Genomic DNA, 20825 nt, shown 5'->3' on the forward strand with positions numbered 1-20825 from the left:
AGCCCCACGTGTAAGGAGTGCTCCCTGTAAGGAGAGCTGCCTAGCGTGAAAGAAAGTGCAGCCTGCCCAAGAATGGTGCTGCACACACAGAGCTGACACGACAAGATAATGCAACAAAAAGAGCCACAGATTCCTGGTGCCGCTGATAAGGATAGAAGCGGTCGCAGAAGAACACACAGTGAATGGACAGAAAGTAGACAACTGGGGGAGGAAGGGGGCAGGAAGGGGAGAGAAAAAAAAGTGGATGAATTGGAGATAGTTATTTTCAGACATATGATTGGTTAATAGAATATGTGTGGTGTGGATGAGAAAGGGAGGAGAAGGTATAAAGTTTAGTAATAATATCATACTATGAAAGAACTCTGTAGGTTGTTCCTTTTATCATCTTTATACAGATGAGAAAACTGAGACTCACAGGTTATCAGCCTAGTAAGTATTAGAGTAGAATTTTAAATCTGAGCTTTTATGTGTGTTACTCCAGGTCCTTTGTTCTTGACATAGTGCTGTGTCTACTACTTTATTTCACAACTTCCTTGAATTGTTTGGAAAAAATGTGGATGATAAGGTTACAATGTTACTAAAAGATGGCGTAGTGGCTGTTGGTCAAATGTATTCAGAGGATGGTAAATTTATTGAAGACATGGATTTGGTCCTTTGCCCATCCCAGTAGTAACTTACCAGCATATACAAACCTGGAGAAGGGCAGGTTCACTTGAAAGTTAGGTTTTGAGCATGTTAGGTTCAAAACTGAAAGCCATCAGTTTGGGTTTTTGATGCAAGTATGGAATTCAGATAAGATGTTTGCTTTTATATGAATGTGACCATCATTGGCATACACGAACATTTAAGATCACTTAGGGAAAAGAGTATAAAGTGAGAAGAGGAAAATCACAGAATCGGGTCTTGAAGAACACTGATATTTAGATGTCTGGTAAGAACAGTAAGAGCCAAGAGAGAGAGAAGTGTAACTGGAGAGGTAAGAAGGAAAAGAATAAAAGTGCATACAGTGGTCAAAAAAAAGGTTCAAAACTGAGGATGTCATCACCTGTGACAAATTCTATTGAGAGGGAACTAAAAGGTGTTAATTGATTTTGGCAACCTAGAGGATTTCGATACATGGTGGGGACAAATCTGATTTGAATGGGTTGAGGAAGAATAAGATGAAATCAAGGTGAAAGTATAAAAGGAAGCAAAGAAATAATAGGTACAGGGAGAAATGTGTTGTCAGTCAGTATCAAGCTTTAATCCCACTCGTAACATTTTTCTTTTTTAAAAAAAATTAGCCCACCTTTGACACAGTTTTTTCTTGACTGTGGAGGACTTGCTCGAACAGATAAGAAACCAGCTATTTGTAAAAGTTATCTCAAACTAATGACTGAATTGTGGCATAAAAGCAGGTATGTACTTAATATATTAGTCTTCTTTACTCTTTTAAATGAATAAATATTAAAAAGAATTGAGGTATATTTACAGTGCTAAAAAAGTAGAAGAGAACCAGATTTATGGACATCTTATAATTCAGTTATGTTTGAAGTTGAATATTCAAATGAAGATATTATAGAAGTTTAGAAGAAGGTAGATATAATGTTGAAGTGTTGAAGCTGGTCAGGTTGCTGTTATTGAAACTTTTAGAGCTTGAATGCAGGTGCTAGTATTCTCACAAAGCTAAAATCAGACCATAGATACTTAAACCATTTTTTGTTTTGCTGTTTGTGTTCATTTGTTCTAAAATGTAGCATTAGACAATGTGAACTATGGTCCATGAGGTGTGGCAGTGCTCCAGGGTATATTCACCAAATGCAGTGAATCTGCCTTACTGATAAAAGTGGATGTTGATGTGGGAGGAGAGCTGGTGGGGGGGTTGGTGAGTGGGGTATATGGGAACCTTTTAAGTTTTTTAATGTAACGTTTTGTGTGATATATTTATCTTAAAAAATAAAAATTTTAAAGTATAGCATTTGGAAAATACTTTGCAATCTTTAATAATTTTATTTTACAGCTATTCGGGAAATTGCTTTTTAGCATTATCCTTTTTAATGGTTCCTGAGAAAACTGCTTACCACACCCCTAAGAAAACAATCACCAAAGCCTTACTATTTTGGTGATTCTCAAGTTTATCAATGACTGCCTCACCTGTATGTAGGATTTTGAAATCTTAATGCTTTTAATGTGAAAATTTCACCAGTTATTTAAGTTTTAACATACCTATACTCATAGGTGCCTCTGAGTTTCTTTTGAAATATTTGACTCTCTAGAACAGAACTTTTTTTTATTTTTTAAAAGATACTTCAATTACATAAATATTACAGAGAGTGTATAGGGGATTCCCATATGCCCCACTCCCCTCACCTCTCACATTTTCCCACATTAGCAACATCTTTCATAATTGTGGTGCATTCATTGCAATTGACTAATCCATTTTGGAGCATTGCCACTAAGCATGGATTTTAGTTTGCATTGTAGTTTACATGCTTTCCTGTTTGACTCTGTAGGTTATGGCTGGATATGTAATGGCCTTAGAACGGAACTTTTAATTATTTAAGTGTCTGGCCTTTTAATACATTTAGTTTACTTTCTCTTTTGTTTTTGGTTTTAGGGGTATTTTATATCTGGTTTTAAATTTTATTTAAATATTGTGCTAAGGTACTTCTTAATTTTTCCAGCATAGGAATTTTATTTTAAGAAAGGATAGAATTCTTTTCAACAGTCACACTGTGGTGCATGATCATTTAACTGGGGTAGGAGACTAATAACATACTGCTCATATCGATGAGATGTTCTGATGAGCCTGTGAAAATAATACTGGGAATTTCTGCATTATTTTTTGAAACATAGGCTATATTCAGTTTATTTAATACTTTGGATACTTGGTGATTAATTCCTAAAAAATTTGAAGTTACAGTAATCTATATCTTTAAAAAATGTTTTTTTTCCCCTCAGGCCAGGATCTGTTGTGCCTACTAATTTGTTTCAAGGGATTAAAACTGTAAATCCAACATTTCGGGGGTATTCCCAGCAGGTAAGTCTTCATGTTGACTTTTATTCATAATTGTATTAATCATTTATAAAGGTGGTAGAAAATGCTTATGTTTTAAAAGTATTTGTATTTCTTCTTTTCTAATTTATTTTATTTGCCCATTTATCTTTTGGGTCATCATTCTTTGTGTCTTTACTTACCAAGGGATTCTATTGCTCTTTATCATTATTATATTTTTTTCTACTTTCTCTTAATTTTATTAAATTTTTCTAGAAATTTAAAATTTTTGGTGTGGGCACATATGTCCATATTTCTTCTAGTTCTTTTCCTTTTTCTTTTCCTTGTTCTTTTTCTTCTTTTTTAGGAGGTACTGGGGAATTAACCAAGGCTCAACCACTGAGCTATTATCTGCTCCACAATGAGAGTTCATTTTTTCGTTTGTTTTGTTTTCAGAAGGTACCAGGAATTGAACCTGGGACATGGGAAGTAGGTGCTCAGCCAGTTGAGATAATCTGCTCCCCTCTAGTGCTTTTAAAAGCTTAGAAAAGTTCTACATCCAGAGATCAGTTAAATGTTTGTCTTCTATATTTTTAAAAATCTTAAAAAAAAAAATACATCTTTCTCTCATTTTTTAAAAGATACATAGATCACATAATATGTCACGCCAAAAATATAGGAGGTTCCCATATGCCCCACTCCTCACACCCCCCCCCCCAACCTTCCCACATAAACAACTCCTTTCATTAGTGTAGTACATTCATTGCAATTGATGAATACATCTTGGAGTACTGCTATACAGCATGGACCATAGTTTACGCTGTAGTTTACACTCTCTCCCAGTCCATCTAGCGGGCTATGGCAGGACATATAATGTCCTACATATCTTCTATATTTTATGCTTTCTGTTTTTACTTTTAATTCTTGATACTTCTGGCATGTGTTTTAGTATTTTAATATTATCCAAATTTAATACTATTAAAAGCAAAATGATCTAAGGTTAACCAGTTGGAGGAGAAGCAAATTGAACAAGGAGCTCTTTCACCCATCTACAGTTCTCTTTAGGAAACATGAAAACCAGTAAACTGTTACGCTTGTTGAGATAATTTTTAGTAAAGATACAGAGATTGGGGACTCAACCTTTATAAATGTTTATGACCTTTAAGCCAAACTTATATAGAATTTGAATTTAGGACATCTCTGAATTCCTGACGTAAATTCTTCTTTATGCTTTATTCTTCCAGTTTTTAAAAACAGCATTAATAATAGCTGATCTGTAGATTATCTTCTATTTATTAATACCTTTTGTTTTATTCGTATAACTTTCTAGTACTGAGTATATCCCACCAATGCATTACTTTCTACAAAGTTGAATTTCCTCAATATAATGTTATACATTTATAAATCAATTGATAACCACATTTTTTAATATTCCTAAAATTTCTACATGCACACAGTTTTAATGAAGTGGTATTATCTATGTTAATGATATTTTAGGATGCTCAAGAATTTCTTCGATGTTTAATGGATCTGCTTCATGAAGAACTGAAAGAGCAGGTCATGGAAGTAGAGGAAAATACTGAAACTATAACAACTGAGGAAAGCATGGAAGAAGATAAGAGCCAATCAGATATAGATTTTCAGTCCTGTGAATCTTGTGGCAGCAGTGATAAAGCAGAAAATGAAAATGGCTCTAGAGACTTTTCTGAAGATAATAATGAAACAACAATGTTAATTCAGGATGATGATAACAATTCAGAATTGTCAAAAGATTGGCAAAAAGAGAAGATATGCAATAAGATTAATAAAATGAATTCTGAAGGAGAATTAGATAAAGATAGAGACACTGTATCTGAAACAGTTGACTTGAACAACCAGGAAACTGTTAAAGTGCAAATACATAGCAGAGCTTCAGGTGACAATTTAACACTTTAAATCATGAAAATGATAGTATTATTTATAGACATAATAGGTACAAAAAGATATATTTCTTTTTAAGATTAGTAATTTCACCATATTCTGTTTTTTTTGGGGGGGATTAGCATGGCATATCACTGAAATTATCAGAACATGTTTCTAATGTATTACATGTCAACATTCACAATCAGTATAAGTACTATTAAGCACAATAAAAACAGCTTTAGCTTGTATTTTGTGTGGAGTATATTACATTATATTCAGCTGTACTAATTTGAAGAAAGGGAATTTATAAGAATGCCTTAAATGGTTGTTACTTTGGGGCTTTCTAGTTAGTAAAGTTATTTGCCTGTGAGTGTAAAATTAAAAATCATAAAATCATAGAACCTGGGGATAAGGAGGAATTTTATGGGTAATTTAAGTATATAAGAATTCATTCTTTTTAACTAACCATTTCACCTGAATTCTATTATCGATTGTTAAACATGAGTCTAGAAAATTGGACTCTTCAGAGTTTGCCCTCTTATTTTAACAAATTCTGTTTTAGCAAGTAAATATTTCTTGTCTGCTTTAGTGTAGGAGCTTAATTAACTGTAATGAACCTTATTATGATTATATAATATTAGTCATCGTTCTTAATAGTAAAAAACTAGTAGCCAAATGAAAGTAGAACTAAATCTCAAATTAAGAAACCTTTAAATTAATTAACATTAATTGACATGTGGAAGAATTTTACTGTTTAAGGTAATAATACAAAATTTAAATATTACAGAATATATCAGTGACGTCCATTTGAATGACCTGTCTACACCACAGATCCTTCCATCAAATGATGGCATTAATCCACGTTTATCAGCAAGCCCCCCTAAATCAGGCAATTTGTGGTCAGGATTGGCACCCACACATAAAAAAGGTAAAAATTTTTGTTACTAGAGTTTAGAAGTATTGTTCCTTTTCTTTGGGTCTTAATTTAATGCTTATTTTGATATTTGATAAGTTAAAGTATTCTTGTGTAGATTCTTGTTACTGCCACCTCAAAAAGGCGCCACCCAAAGAGGATACAGGACAGTTTCAACAGCCCAAACCATTCCCTTATGTGCATTCATCACTTCAGTGCCCTTTGTAGTCCGACACTTACCCACGTCTATTGTATTTTCTTGCTTTTTTTTTTTTTTCAAAAAAGCACTGGGGATTGAACTTGGACCTGGGACCTCATACATGGCAAGAGGCATGCAACCACTGAGCTACACCTGCTCCCCATATTGTATTTTCTATTTGTGTTGTTTTGCCTTTTTCAGAATGTCATAAATGGCATTATGCAGAATATAGTCTTTTGAAACCGGCTTCTTTCACTAAACATAATACATTTAAGATTCAGTTGTTGTATGCCTACATTGTTTGTTCCTTTTTATTACTGTGCAATATTCCATTATGTGGCTATATAGTTTATCCATTCACTTGCTGAAGGACATTTGAATTGCTTCCAGGTTTTAGCAATTATGAATGATGCTGCCATAAACATTCACATACAGATTTTTGTGTGAATATATGTTTTCCTTTGTCTAGGTTGAAGACCTAGAAGTGAGGTTCCTGGGTTTTATGTTAGTATCATGTTTAACATTTTACAAAAATGCCAAACCTTTTCAAAGTGGCCATACCATTTTGCATTCCTACCAGCAATGTATGAGAATTCCAGTATTAGAAACACTCTTAGAAGAAAACACAGGAGAAAATCTTCTTGATCTTGAGTTTAGGTAAATAGTTCTTAGATATGACATCAAAAGTATCATACATAACAGAAAAAAACTGATAAATTGGACTTCAAAATTTAGTTTTTCTTGGCAAAGAACACTTCCAAGAGAATGGAAAGATTCGTTAAGATATGAAAAGAAAGAGAAAACATTCTCAAATCACGTATCTGACAAAGTAACTTGTATCCAAAATATATAAAAACTCTCAAAACTTAATAAAAAGCAAATACCATGGTAAAAATGAGCAAACGGTTTAAACAGAACTGTGTAATTTTAGAGATGTAGGTGAGCTCAGAAACCCAGTATAGTGGTTTTCAAACTTTTTAAAGCCTCACTATGCTTTCTTCAAATAAAGCCTTATTTGGAAGCAAAAGCAAATGAACAAGTAAAAGCAGAACTTCTGATTGATATCAAGGTGGGGAAACTGAAGCCCTCCTAATTTGTCTTTACCGTCTCCCCTATTTGCTAACCTCTAGCCCTCTTCCTTTCTTCTTCCCTTCCTCGACCTACAGAACATAAATAAACAATCCACTGATGAGACCAAGCTAATATTGGTGTGCATAAATTGACCTGAATATTGTACTAATTCAAAATACTTTTTATTTTGTCAACGGTACATATACATGCACCCTAATTCACATATATACAATTTTGATGGTGGCCAGTGATCATGTATACTTTTTCCCCCTTATGTATAGTTGTTTTAAATGAGCCTAAGTCTTATCTGATTGGTTTTCTGGTTTTTTTAAAGTTAATGATCATGAATAGTATTTTGAAAATTTCCTCTTGGCATAGTAAGGGTTTTTTTTTTTAAATCAATTTTATTGATACTTATTAATAAAGCATACAGTTCCTCCAAGTTATACAATCAGTGGTCTTTTGCTATAATCACGTAGTTGTACATTCATCATTATTAGTCATTATTAGAGCATTTTCATTATTTCAGTAATAATAATAATAAAAAAACAGACAAAAAACAAGTAAGAAAATTCCTCACCTCTCAATCTCTCTATACTTCCCTCACTGTACATAGCTGCTGTTTCTGGCTGTTCTATCCAAAGTATATAATTAATGGCTTTTAGTATAATCACAATGTTGTACATTCGTCATCTTAATTCTAGAACAATATCATTACTCAAAAGAAAGACTCCAAACCCCTTAGCATTACTTCCTCAGACCTACGTAACAACTAATCTTTCATCTTTATGAATTGATTTATATTTTGGCAAAGTAAGTTTTACTGATAAATATTCTAGAGAAAAATGTTAAAGGACTACTTTATGTTTTTTTAATGTTCTATACTTGTTTTTAAATCCCAGCTCAATCTACATCATCTCCAAAGAAAAAAAAACAGCACAAGAAATACAGAAGTGTTATTTCAGACATATTTGATGGAACAATCATTAGTTCAGTGCAGTGTCTGACTTGTGACAGGGTGCGTATAAAGGAATTATAATACACAGAACATTTCTGCTCAATGCGCTTTATTAAAAACCTGGCAAAATGGAGTGAAAAAAAAGTTTAGAAATAAGTTATAATTTCTTCTCTTTACTACTGATGGTCATACATGTGGTTCTTGATTTTAGGAGTAGAACTTGTTTTTTTTTTAAGTAATAGCAACATCCTTTTTGAGGGATGGTCTTAACCCCATCATTAGACAGACCTGCAATAGTAGGAAAAAATAACTCAGTTCTGAAATTTTTAACACATGGGTATTCTCTCAAGGCTGCGAAATTGTTGCTATCACAGGCTCAAGACTGTAAATGCATCTCCTACTTTTGGTTATACTTCTGGATAGTAAATATTTTCCCATTAAAAACTGGGGCTCATATAATAAAGGTTTTGACAAATTCATAGTGACAGTAGCATAAATTAAAACCAACTTTTAAAAAAATATCACCTCTATTATAACGTTAATGTGAATATAGCAAATAATATCCTTTTTTATGTCTTTTCCTATAAATCCCTGAAAGTTTCTTTGAACTTTTTTAAAAGAATGGTTTTACCTTAGTGCAAATTAGTCACACCAGCCATATTATCTAAATTCATATGATTGAAATCAGGCTTTTTAGAATTAAGTGATATTGGTGTCTGTAATATAAAATAGCTTCTCTCTGTAACAACCAAACAAAACTGAATTTTCAATTATCCTGTTAGAATCTGAAGTCAAATCTAATGACTTTCAATAGGATCATTTTAATGAAGGCTATTTTAGTATCAAATATTTAAAAATAGAATCTTCTAGAAATGTTTTAGCTAATTAAAAATTTGATGCCAGGTTTTTGTGTATCTCTATCTCTTTTAAAACACATTTTAAAAGCTATTATTATGTGCTTACTTCAGTAGCACATATACTGAAAACTGTTATAAAAGGCCCATTTCCAGAAACATATGTAGTAGTGCTAAAGAGTTTGAATCTCAAGACACAGTGGCTGGATTTTGGGTACTTCTATATGCCACAGTATCCTCAACTGTAATGGAGATGCTTGTAGCTATTTCACAGGGCTTATGGGAAATTAAATATTAGTTTATCTAAAATAGAACAGTACCTGGGACAAAGTGAGTGTTTTTTGCTGTTACTGTAAAAGGAATTTGATTATTTTGTCTTTTTTTTGCTTATAAAACTTGCTTTAACCTTTGCAGTCTAAATTCTACTCTTGTAAATGTTTTTGCTGGATTATTTTCATCCCATTTTAAAACACAAAACAATTTTAGGTGTCTGTAACCCTCGAGACCTTTCAAGATCTCTCCTTGCCAATTCCTGGCAAGGAAGACCTTGCTAAGCTGCATTCATCGAGTCACCCAACTTCTATAGTCAAAGCAGGATCATGTGGCGATGCGTATGCTCCACAAGGGTGGATAGCTTTTTTCATGGAATATGTGAAGAGGTACGTATTTTTTTCTTTATATTCTTTTTTTTTGTTGTTAAAACTGTTGTTTCTGCTCTATGGCAGAACATTTCCTTTGTTTTCTATCAATGATATTTCAGGTTTGTTGTCTCATGTGTCCCTAGCTGGTTTTGGGGTCCAGTAGTAACCTTGCAAGATTGTCTTGCTGCCTTCTTTGCCAGAGATGAACTAAAAGGTAAGAAATAGAAATTGTTTTTCATCTATGGCTAAATTGGTGTGGGTGAACATAAAGCACTACTGGGACTAAACAAAATGTCTTCATAAAAACTAAGTTTTAAGGAAGCTTAAATTTATAAGTTCTTACCCATAATGGCACAGTATCAGTAGCCACCATCGCAGTATGAATATAAATAAGACATAAATATATCCTGAAGGAGTTTATATAAGTTCCTGTAGTACATGATGATACGATACATGAAGTATACTAAAGTTGTTCTCGGCACTCAAAGAAGGAAAAGTTCAACCTATATAATGGACTTGTTTATATATCTGCACTAGACTAGTCTGCAAGCCCCTCCATATTATTCAAGGTCCTTCCCTCTATTTGTGTGGCCAGTGTCTTGCATAGACCATGGCATATGGCAGGTAGTCAGTAAATTTTGTTGAATCAATAATTTACTTGAAGTCACCTTCAAGGTTTTAAGAAGTGGAGAGAGAGAGAGAAAGATGTTTTAGGTAAGGTGAATATCATGAACTCTCTCAATGTCTGAGATAAAACACCTGAGCCTTGTTTTACTCCACTGGGATATGTGATAAACCCAAAGAATTGCAGGACTGAACAAGAATAATTTGCTTTTAATTTCATAAGATTGACCAGGTATGTTCTGTTTGCAGGTGACAATATGTACAGTTGTGAAAAATGCAAAAAGTAAGTGACATTGACAATGCTTTTGATTGGATGCTTTGTATTTGATATATTTCTTGGTTATTTGAACTGGGCATAGGGACTTAATTTATCACGATAGTATGGAAAAATTTAGCCCAGGAAGCTTTGTCCTAGTAATAACAGAGAGATTGGTTGTTTTGTAGAACAAAATTGAGGTTAAAGCAATTTGCGGTATGAAATAAGTGTGATTTTGCATAAAACATTTTCCAGATATTATGAAAGATGTACTTGGATATATGACATACATTTTCATTGACTAGGTCATGTTTTCTCATCATCAATAAGGCAACTACCATTTTAACAGACTAATGAAAGATATCATTTCAAATAAGTCTAAAATTCAGAAAGGATATTTATCCCAACTTTGATATTACCTGCCATGGGATGGCAGACTAGAAAGACAAAGTCAGATTTTATTCTTTAATATCTACTGTAGCTTCCTTTTTCTATCTCGTGATAGTATCTGGTTGTTCAGGCTAATAGGATGATTAAGAAGATAAGTGGTTAGACACAAAATGGATAGGTATTTTTGAGGTAGACTGAATTGAAAAAATTTTCCTGTTCTTTAATAGAAAAATAATGACCTATTAATGAGATCTAGAGGCTTCATAATAATACATAATAAAACTCATAGCTTTTGGCAGTAAACCCAGGGAAATATAGACCTACAGCTGTTTGGTCTTTATGACAAAAAGAACTGGTATAATATTTGGTTGACAGCGATGAAAAACTTCCTTGTACTTTCTAGAAAAAAATATGCCTGTAGTGAATATTCTTGGAATTAAAAAGTGTTTAATACCAGTTTGTTCTTCATGCCCTAGCTGAGAGCTGAAGATGAAGTTGGCCTGGAAGGGGGATCCTTCCTTTAAGTAAAGCCAACAATGAAAAATAGGGTGAGGATGGAAAAGAAACTTGCATCTACTCCTCAAATCAAAAGTAGAGAATTGTCAAGTATAAATTAATATTTATTATTAATAACTTTTTTATCTTTGCTTCCATATTTGAGGATAAGAAATTTAATACAATTATATACAATTGAGATTTTGCTTTACCGAATTTTACTTAATATTTAGATGTTATAAAGGCTTAGCCAGGCCATAGAAAGTAGCACATTTGTTTTAAAAAATTAATTTTCATCAAATAATTATACAACTCCCTAAATTTTCATTAACTTACCTTGGTTTAAATTATTTTTTACAATAAGAGAATCCAGTGTTGTGATTATTAGGATATTTAGTGTGTGTTTAAAAATGTGAACGTTTGTAGTTGGAAGCCTTTGTCTTTGCATTTTCTGAAAGATTTTTCTATACGTTTAAATATACTGAAGTTTTTGTAGACTCGTGGGAAACAGATTTACTTAAAGTGGTTTTCCGTTTTTTCCCCCCTCTTAGGTTGAGGAATGGAGTAAAGTTCTGTAAAGTACAAAAGTTTCCTGAGGTATAGTCTTTATTATAACTACATTTTATGTTGTAGGAACATAAAGCATTAATGTAACACAATGTAAAAATCTCAACAGTGTGGTTCGTTGAAGAATGGAGTAGTTCTATTGACCAGTTTCTGTGTATTTCTTAGTAGGTTATCATATTCTTATTTTAGGTTACCATAATATAACCTTGACACTTAATTTAACATGAATACTTAACAGGCTACTTTAGCATACAAAATTAAATGGAATTTTAAATACTTTTACCTTTATAATTTTATTTTGATTATCTTGATTTTTTGTTTGTAGAATAAATATCTTTTGATTTCATCATTTGGAATGCTTTTAGCCATTTGTTGCAACAAATTAGGATTTGAATTTTGTTCTCTCTTAGATTTTATGCATCCACCTTAAAAGATTCAGACATGAACTGATGTTTTCCACCAAAATCAGTACCCATGTTTCATTTCCGCTTGAAGGCCTGGATCTTCAGCCATTTCTTGCCAAGGATAGTCCTGCTCAAATTGTGACCTATGATCTTCTGTCAGTTATTTGCCATCATGGAACAGCAAGTAGTAAGTATACAGATTTGACATTAGTTCATAATTTTCTTTTAAAAAGTAAGACATCTGAACAGTTGATACCTTAAATAAGATCTGAATGACCTAAATAAATAAATAAACAAAAAACAATAAGATTTTGCTGCTGCTTATTAAAATCATGTCAGAAAATTTTCGGAAATATTTATGTTTTACTATGAAGTTTAGAATACTGGAAATTATATTTTATATAAAGTTAAATAATAAGGACTTTAGCATGATAATTTCTACACTGGGTTTTTAATTTTTTTAAAAAAGATACTTAGATTATACAGATGTCACATAAAAAATACAGGGGATTCCCATATTCCCACTCCCCACACCTCCCACATTTTCCCACATTACCAGCATCCTTCATTAGTAAGATTCATTCATTGCAATTGGTGTACACATTTTGGAGCATTGCAACTAAGTGTGGAGTAAAATTTACCTTGTAGTTTACTCTCTCTCCCACACAATTTTGTAGGTTATGACAAGATTTATAATGGCCTATATCTGTTAATGCAGTGTCATTCAGGACAGTTTCCAGGTCCCCAGATGTCCTCATATTACACCTGTTTTTCCTCTCCCTGCCCTCAGAACCTCCATTGGCCACTACCTCCACATCAATGATATAATTTCTTCCATTGCTAGAATCACAATAAGTCTATGGTAGAATACCAGTAATTCTACTTTAGTCCATAGTTCATTCCCCAATCCTGAGGATTCTAGGATGGTAACGTTTACTCCGCCTCTTCTTGGGAGGGTACTGTGTTCCCATAGGGCCTATGGATGGGACTCTTTTGCTTGCAGCTGTCGACTGTCTCAGTTCCTTGGTATGGTAGTTGTCCATTATCATCCAACATCACTACATTAGTTGTCCTGGGTGAGTCCAAAGAACTGGAGAGTAGGTGTTGCAACTTCAATGAGATTTAGGGCCTAGCATATGGAAACCCCAGAGATTTAAGTCTCTTGGACATACACCTACCAACTCTAGTACTAATTACAGGTTCAGATAGAAGGACAGAAGAGCCATGTTTAGGGAAATCACAACTGAGTCCAACTCTGTACTCTGGGGAGCATAAATTCCAAAGTAGGGCTCACTGGCAAGACACCAAACTCCTGGGCTATCTGCCTGACTATATTGTCTGGATGTCTCCAGAACCCTCAGGAGCCCTGCTATTTGGGGCAGTATCTACTTTGGCAGTCAAAGAGATCCTGCTGAGACATGCATAAGCATAACCTCTGGAATGACCTCCCGACTCACTTTGAAGTTTCTTAACTGTATAAACTCATTTGTCTTTACCTTTTCCCCCTTTTGGCCAAGGTATTTTTCCACTTGCATTGCTAGTTGGTGCTTGGTAGTAATCTCTTGGTGCCAGGGAGGCTCATCCCTGGGAGTCATGTCCCATGCTGGGGGGAAGGTAACATATTTATATGCTGAGTTTACCTTAGAGAGAAACCACATTTGAGAACTAGGAGGCTCCCAGGAGGCAACTCTTAGGCTCCCAATAATACTAGGCTAAGTTTCAATTTCAAGAGTAAGGGTTCACACACACAGTCATCAATATCAAGGGTCTGTCTCTACACATTTTCTGACCACTTATTTTCGTTCCTCAAGTGGTAGTAGTGATGAAACATTTAGGAGAAAAAAGCATGAGCATAGGTCTTGCTTTATCTCAGGAGCTGTTCTAGACACTGGAGTTACCAAAAAAGCAATTAATCTTCATTCTTGTGTACGATGAATATTGCTGTAATGAGTTATGATTTTTTCCCCTTTAATTCAGGTGGACACTATATAGCCTACTGCCGAAACAATTTAAATAGTCTGTGGTATGAATTTGATGATCAAAGTGTCACTGAAGTTTCAGAATCTACTGTACAAAATGCAGAAGCTTATGTTCTTTTCTACAGGTAAGGAGGTATTTATCTCATGACTAGACAATTCTTGCATATATAAAAGAGCATCTCACTTTGGGGCAATTAGTGACTTCTGAGGCTTTCAAAATGGATTGTATAGTAAAAATTGGAAGTTTTATTTTCATTTTATGATGTGAGTTAAAAAAAAAGTTCCATGCAGAATGATCCTTTCTTGTTAAGAAAAAGTTAAATCATATTTAACATGAAGGGCAAGGGGGTATATTTTGTTTTAGAAGGATTGGTTTTAATAAAAACAGATTTAGTACCAAATCTCTCTTAAAATAACTTATAAAGGAGGTATTGTTATATCAATATATTTTGATATTTTTGGTGTCTTATTAAATAGTACTAGCTACTGAAACAGGATATAATGCTACCCCTCAAGGGTATACAGTGTAGTTGTGGGGGGGTATGGATAAAATGTATATTTCTTCTTATGACCTAATGAGGCCATACGGTTAATGTGCATGAATAATGTAAATGAATAGAAAATATCTGTTTACTACTCTGTAGTGTAAATGCGTATTCCATTTAATTAATCATTGTTTTTAATAGGAAAAGCAGCGAAGAAGCACAAAAAGAGAGGCGAAAGATATCAAATTTGTTGAACATAATGGAACCAAGCCTCCTTCAGTTTTACATATCTCGACAGTGGCTAAATAAATTTAAGACCTTTGCTGAACCTGGCCCCATTTCAAATAATGACTTTCTCTGTATTCATGGAGGTAAGAAAGTCTCTAATGTAAAGTAGTAGTGGGAGTGTGCTAGTAAATAATTTACTTGTTAGAAAAGAACCAAGAATTTACCTCTTCTACTTATATCCCATTTCCCTATTTGTAGTTCAACTTAATGCATTTAATTCTATATCTTTTCAGATATTGGCTTTTCCTTTCTAATTATAGTTAATCTGTCCCCTGTTTTTAAAATACATATTTATTATCTTTTCCAAACACAGAGGATACAGGGATACTATTTCTGTTTTCACAGCTCTAATTTCGTAGTTGAGAAAGACATTTAGCCAGTTACAATACAGTGAGCTCTTTGACACACTTTTTCTCAGCTGAAGGGCATTTCCAGTACTAGTGATTTAGGCTACCAACTATTCAGTGACCCTTATCATTTTTATCTAAATGAATAGCTTGCTTTTTTATTCCAAGTATGGAAATGTACTTGGGATTTAACAACAACAAAAACCTCATATAACTATTTGCTAAAGTTACAATGTATAACTTTGTGATTGACTATGTTATTGTTTGTTCCTATGATAAATAACACCTTAATGTGAGACTTTGGTTAACCTTCATGGATGAAGACTTGATATTCTCATTAATTATTTTGGTGACCACCAGGCATAGAAAAATCCTTTATTGGATATAGAAACCTAAACCTTGGAATTATTGCTGTGTGTGGTTATATGAGTTAACTTGATTCTGTTCTATTCTATTATACTTTTATAATAAGTTTTGTAATTTTTATAAGGTTTGCAACAGTTTCTGAAATCTGAAATCTAACTAGTTTCAAAAACATAATCTTAACTACTGTTTTTTAACATCGTAATATAAGATTAAAAAACAAAACAGTATACATTTTGGTGTCATTTGCTCTTTGAAGTAATAGATAGCCAAATAAAATAACCCTCTCATCACCTTTTCTTTTTCATGTTGAAAGCAAGGAGTTAGGAAATATCCTGCGATGTGACATATCAATAGGAGTGACATACACCATTAACTTGTCCATTTTTCCAATGGCACCACCAGATCCTACCTTTTCAAGAAGTTTTTTTTTTCTTGATTCCATTCTTGCCCTTTTACAGTAGTCCTTTAATTGTGTTCTGGAACCCTGAGAAAGATATTTCTGCCAGTTAATGCTGGTTTTTCAAAACTTATATGGAGGGTGCCCTGAAGTATCTGACCCACCATCTTGATTGGGATAGAGCTCATACTTAAATTATTGACATAGGTTATTCCTGTTCTGAATCCCTGTAAATCTTTCTAATGCCAGTTTTCTGTCTTTTATTATATGTAGTTATGCATATGATTTCTTCTGCTAGCTCATAAACTCTGTGAAGGAAAGAATTGTTTTTTATTCTTTTTTTTGATTTCCAGTGCAGATTTGGACTTTAAGGATTAATAAAGATAAATATTTGAAGATCATGGTTAACTGAAGTTTCTATGTGACTGTTTGAAGAAATATGATTATATTTAGAAAACATAATCACCAGAACAAATTTATCAACCTATTTGGAGGTGGTGGTGTTAAGAATAAGGACTGAAAAATGGTAGTGATTCATCAGTTGTCAAAAAATGAATCTAACCTTTGCAAGTAATATAAAGTAATTAAATAATGAGATAGATCTAAAACTTTTTTTTAGGTATTCCTCCACGGAAAGCTAGTTACATTGAAGACCTGGTTTTGATGCTGCCTCAGAACATTTGGGATAACCTATATAGCAGGTTTGTGTTTTAAAGCAGACAGTATAGTATTTCATGCTGTGATGTGAAAATCAATTTGTGAAACTGTTTAAAGTGGATTTTATATTATTATTATTATTATTACTTTGTATGTTAAGTGCCGAATTTATTTAATCTGCTCAGTGGCCCAGCTTGGGCCCACTGCTCCCGTGCTTGCTGGGTACAACTGAGGCACACTTACCTACAAAACTGAACTTTGCTGCTACTAGGAGCTCAGGGCTCAACCTCACAGTTAAGTTGCAGAAACTCTACACGTATGTCCAATATACAGAGAAAGCAAACACTGGCCAGGGATGGCATCTGATCCCGCAACTCATCAGCTCTATGTACAGTATTTCACATATTAAGTAATAGAACAAAATAATATTAACAACAACCAACTCCTGGATTACTTCTACCCCCCCACCCTCCTAAAAAGCAAATTGAGTTAATACCCCAAACCCTTTGCCAATTTTTTTTTTTTTCCAATTTGTTAAATATAGTGTAAGCTCACATACACTTAGGAGGAGGCAAATCTAGTTGTATGAACACATTAAAGTACATTGTTAAAAAGAATTTTGGATTCCTGTACACTAAAAGTTTTACATATTTATACAGTTTAAAGTTGTTTTACTTAAAAAATTAAAAAATAATGTTTAGGAAGCAGATTTGGCTCAACTGATAGAGCGTCTCCCTACCATATGGAAAGTCCAGGGTTCAAAGCCAGGGCCTCCTGACCCATGTGGTGAGCTGGCCCATGCATAGTCTGATGTGTGCAAGTAGTGCCCTGCCATGCAGGGGTGTTCCCTGCATAGGGGGGGCACCATGCGCAGAAGTGCGCCCTGCAAGGAGTTGCCCTGCATGGAAAAAGCACAGCCTGCCTTGGAGTGGCGCCACACACACGGAGAGCTGAAGCAGCAAGATGACTCAACAAAAGGAGACAGATTCCTGGTGCTGCTGACAAGAATACAAGCAGACACAGAAGACACAGCTAATGGACACAGAGAGTAGACAGTGGGCGGTGGGTGGGGAGGGAGAGAAGGGGAGGGAAATGAAAAATAAATAAATCTTAAAAAAAAAAAATGGGGCAGTGGACTTGGCCCAGTGGTTAGGGTGTCTGTCTACCACATGGGAGGTCTGTGGTTCAAATACTGGGCCTCCTTGGCCTGTGTGGAGCTGGCCCATGCGCAGCGCTGATGCGCGCAAGGAGTCCGGTGCCACTCAGGGGTGTCCCCCATGTAAGGGAGCCCCACATGCAAGGAGTGCACCCTGTAAGGAGAGCCGCCCAGCACAAAAGAAAGTGCAGCCTGCCCAAGAATGGTGCCGCACACACGGAGAGCTGACACAACAAGATGATGCAACAAAAAGAAACACAGATTCCTGTGCCACTGACAACAACAGAAGCGGACAAAGAAGAACACGCAGCAAATAGACACAGAGAACAGACAACCGGCTTGTGGGGGGGAGGGGAGAGAAATAAATAAATAAATCTTTTTTAAAAAACGTAAGTATATAAAAACTTTTTGTATCATAATTTTCTCACTAATTGTTTTCCATACTTGAATATTAGAAATAATTCTTTGCATTAAACTTGACTATAATTTTGTATATGACTATGATTTATATATTATGTGCTAATTTTTAAAAAAGATTTATTTATTTATCCCCAGTTCGCTGCTCTCTGTGTCCATTCGCTGTGTGTTCTTCTGTGAGCGCTTCTATCCTTATCAGCGGCACTGGGAATCTGTTTCTTTTTATTGCGTCATCTTGTTGTGTCAGCTCTCCGTGTGTGGGGCACCATTCCTGGGCAGGCTGCACTTTCTTTTGTGCTGGGCGGCTCTCCTTACAGGGTGCACTCCTTGCGTGTGGGGCTCCCTTACGTGGGGGACACCCCTGCGTGGCAGGACACTCCTTGCGTGCATGAGCACTGTGCATGGGCCAGCTCCACACGGGTCAAGGAGGCCTGGGGTTTGAACCGTAGACCTCCCATGTGGTAGATGGACGCCCTATCCATTGGGCCAAGTCTGCTTCCCTTATGTGCTAATTTTTGACAGCAACTTCTTTTACTTTGTTTTATTGTTGCTTCTGACATATTTTATAATAGTAGAATTATCTGTAATGGAAATATAAATGAGTAGGTCAAGCAATAAACCATTGATTCTCATACACTTAAACTAAGGGAAGCAGATGTGGCTCAAGCGATTAGGATTCCATCTACCATATGGGAGGACCTGGGTTTGACCCCTGGGGTCTCTTGGTAAAGGGAAGCCAGGCCTGCTCAGTGTGATGATGCAACAAGAGAGATGCAGGAGAGGGTTAAGGCAAGATGCAACAGAAACCAGGAACTGAGGTGGTGCACATGACAGAGAACCTCTCTCCCACATCAGAGGTCCTTGGAATTGAATCCCAGTGCAGCCTAGAGGAGAAAACGAGAAGAGAATACAAAAACAAAACAAAACAAAACAACACACACAGAAGATCACACAGTGAATGGACACAGGTGGCAGAAACAGTAGGTTGGCAGGGGAGGGGGAGAGAAAAACACAAAACCTAAAGTAAGAGCATGTATCATTATTTGATTTTGCATTAGTTTAAGCATGACTGATAATTTTTTGATGGATGTGTAACTATTGACTAGGAGTTAGAAACATATTTCCTAGAACATCACCCTTCAACAAGATTATCATAATTTAAAATTTTTCATGTTTTAGGTATGGAGGAGGACCAGCTGTCAACCATCTGTACATTTGTCACACTTGCCAGATTGAGGCAGAAAAAATTGAGAAAAGAAGAAAATCTGAATTGGAAGTTTTTATTCGGGTAAAAAAGTGATGCTTTTCAAATTGTAAAAATGATCTAGCATAAAGATGAACTGGTAATTAGCAGAACGACATTATGCTAAAAAAAGGAAATGATTGGATGAAAGGGTTGTAATCTGTTTTGAGTGTTCTGAGTACATAACAGTGAGAGACTTAAAGAAGGTCACTACAACTGTAATGAATTAAGTTCTCCCTTTCTGGGTTTTTATCTTTAGGTATTGGCAATAAATAGCACTGGTAAGAGATCTCCTTATTGAAATAGTAAATTGTAGATTTCCTTAAGGTAGTGTTGTTTTGAAAGCATCTACCAAACTGCATATTATATATTTCCATTGCATTGTGAAATATAATATGGTTTTACCTTTTGGGGGACTCGATATTTATAATAATACCCAGTTTCCATAGCATGTGTATTTTATGAATAGTTTTTTTGATTTCAAGCAACAGAAAGTGTCGCCACAGAATTAAAAGGAAAAGCTGAATAGCCAGGCTTTACTAATACCAAGAATAAAGTGCTGCTGTCAGTAACACAGCTCCAACTATTTACTTGGACATTCTATCTTATGGCTGCCTAACACTTAGACACACCTGCTTCTCTTTGTTTGTTCGTGCCCTTGACTAAAATAAGGAATTTCACACAAATATAAGGGAAGACATTTTAGATGTACATTTTCTTTAGTTGGGCATCATTTTGTTTCTTAAATCCAGTGAAGCAAATTTTAGTTGAATATTAGAAACAGTTCATTCCATGAGTATATAGACCAATGGTTAATGACTCTATCAGTTAAGGTTTGGTCAACAGAAACCATTCTAAGTATTCTGAATAGAATAGGATTTAGAGACTTACAGAATACGAATGAGAGACTGACACAATCACTGAAAGGTCATGGCAGTAAAGGTGAAGAAGACCATTACTGACTTTCAGGTAGTAGGCTGCTGTGCTGGAGGTGGGAGAGGGGACAGTGGCTGAGAGTGGGATTTCAGAGTTCAGGCAAGGTGAAGAAGGCTTCTGCATAGTGGTGTCGTCCGATTCAGGGTGAAGGAACCTTGGCAGGATGAGAAGGAATAATGCCTATATTGGCTGCGGATTATGGGGAGAGGGGGAGTGTTTGTCATTTGTGAAAGTGGGAGCTGGTTCCATATGGGAAATTGATCAAATAAGTAAATATATTAAGGATAATAGAAGCCAAATTTCTCG

The 20825-nt window shown here is 34.9% G+C and overlaps 1 protein-coding gene across 2 annotated transcripts in view; it reads left to right on the top strand.

Moving 5' to 3' along the window:
• USP33 (ubiquitin specific peptidase 33) overlaps positions 1 to 20825 on the top strand; it is a 60568-nt gene that overhangs the window by 25705 nt on the left and 14038 nt on the right. The window contains exons 8-21 of one of the 2 annotated variants that reach the window (XM_004472832.5): positions 1284 to 1397; positions 2941 to 3019; positions 4472 to 4889; positions 5664 to 5804; positions 7962 to 8077; positions 9358 to 9530; positions 9632 to 9726; positions 10386 to 10419; positions 11829 to 11874; positions 12255 to 12435; positions 14226 to 14352; positions 14914 to 15083; positions 16730 to 16811; positions 19520 to 19628. In XM_004472832.5, the coding sequence (XP_004472889.1) occupies positions 1284 to 1397; positions 2941 to 3019; positions 4472 to 4889; positions 5664 to 5804; positions 7962 to 8077; positions 9358 to 9530; positions 9632 to 9726; positions 10386 to 10419; positions 11829 to 11874; positions 12255 to 12435; positions 14226 to 14352; positions 14914 to 15083; positions 16730 to 16811; positions 19520 to 19628 (1885 nt within the window). The remainder of the gene's footprint in view (positions 1 to 1283; positions 1398 to 2940; positions 3020 to 4471; positions 4890 to 5663; positions 5805 to 7961; positions 8078 to 9357; positions 9531 to 9631; positions 9727 to 10385; positions 10420 to 11828; positions 11875 to 12254; positions 12436 to 14225; positions 14353 to 14913; positions 15084 to 16729; positions 16812 to 19519; positions 19629 to 20825) is intronic. The other variant, XM_004472830.5, reaches the window with a different exon arrangement.

Source organism: Dasypus novemcinctus, chromosome 9 (assembly GCF_030445035.2).
Source record: "Dasypus novemcinctus isolate mDasNov1 chromosome 9, mDasNov1.1.hap2, whole genome shotgun sequence".
Classification (NCBI taxonomy): domain Eukaryota; kingdom Metazoa; phylum Chordata; class Mammalia; order Cingulata; family Dasypodidae; genus Dasypus; species Dasypus novemcinctus.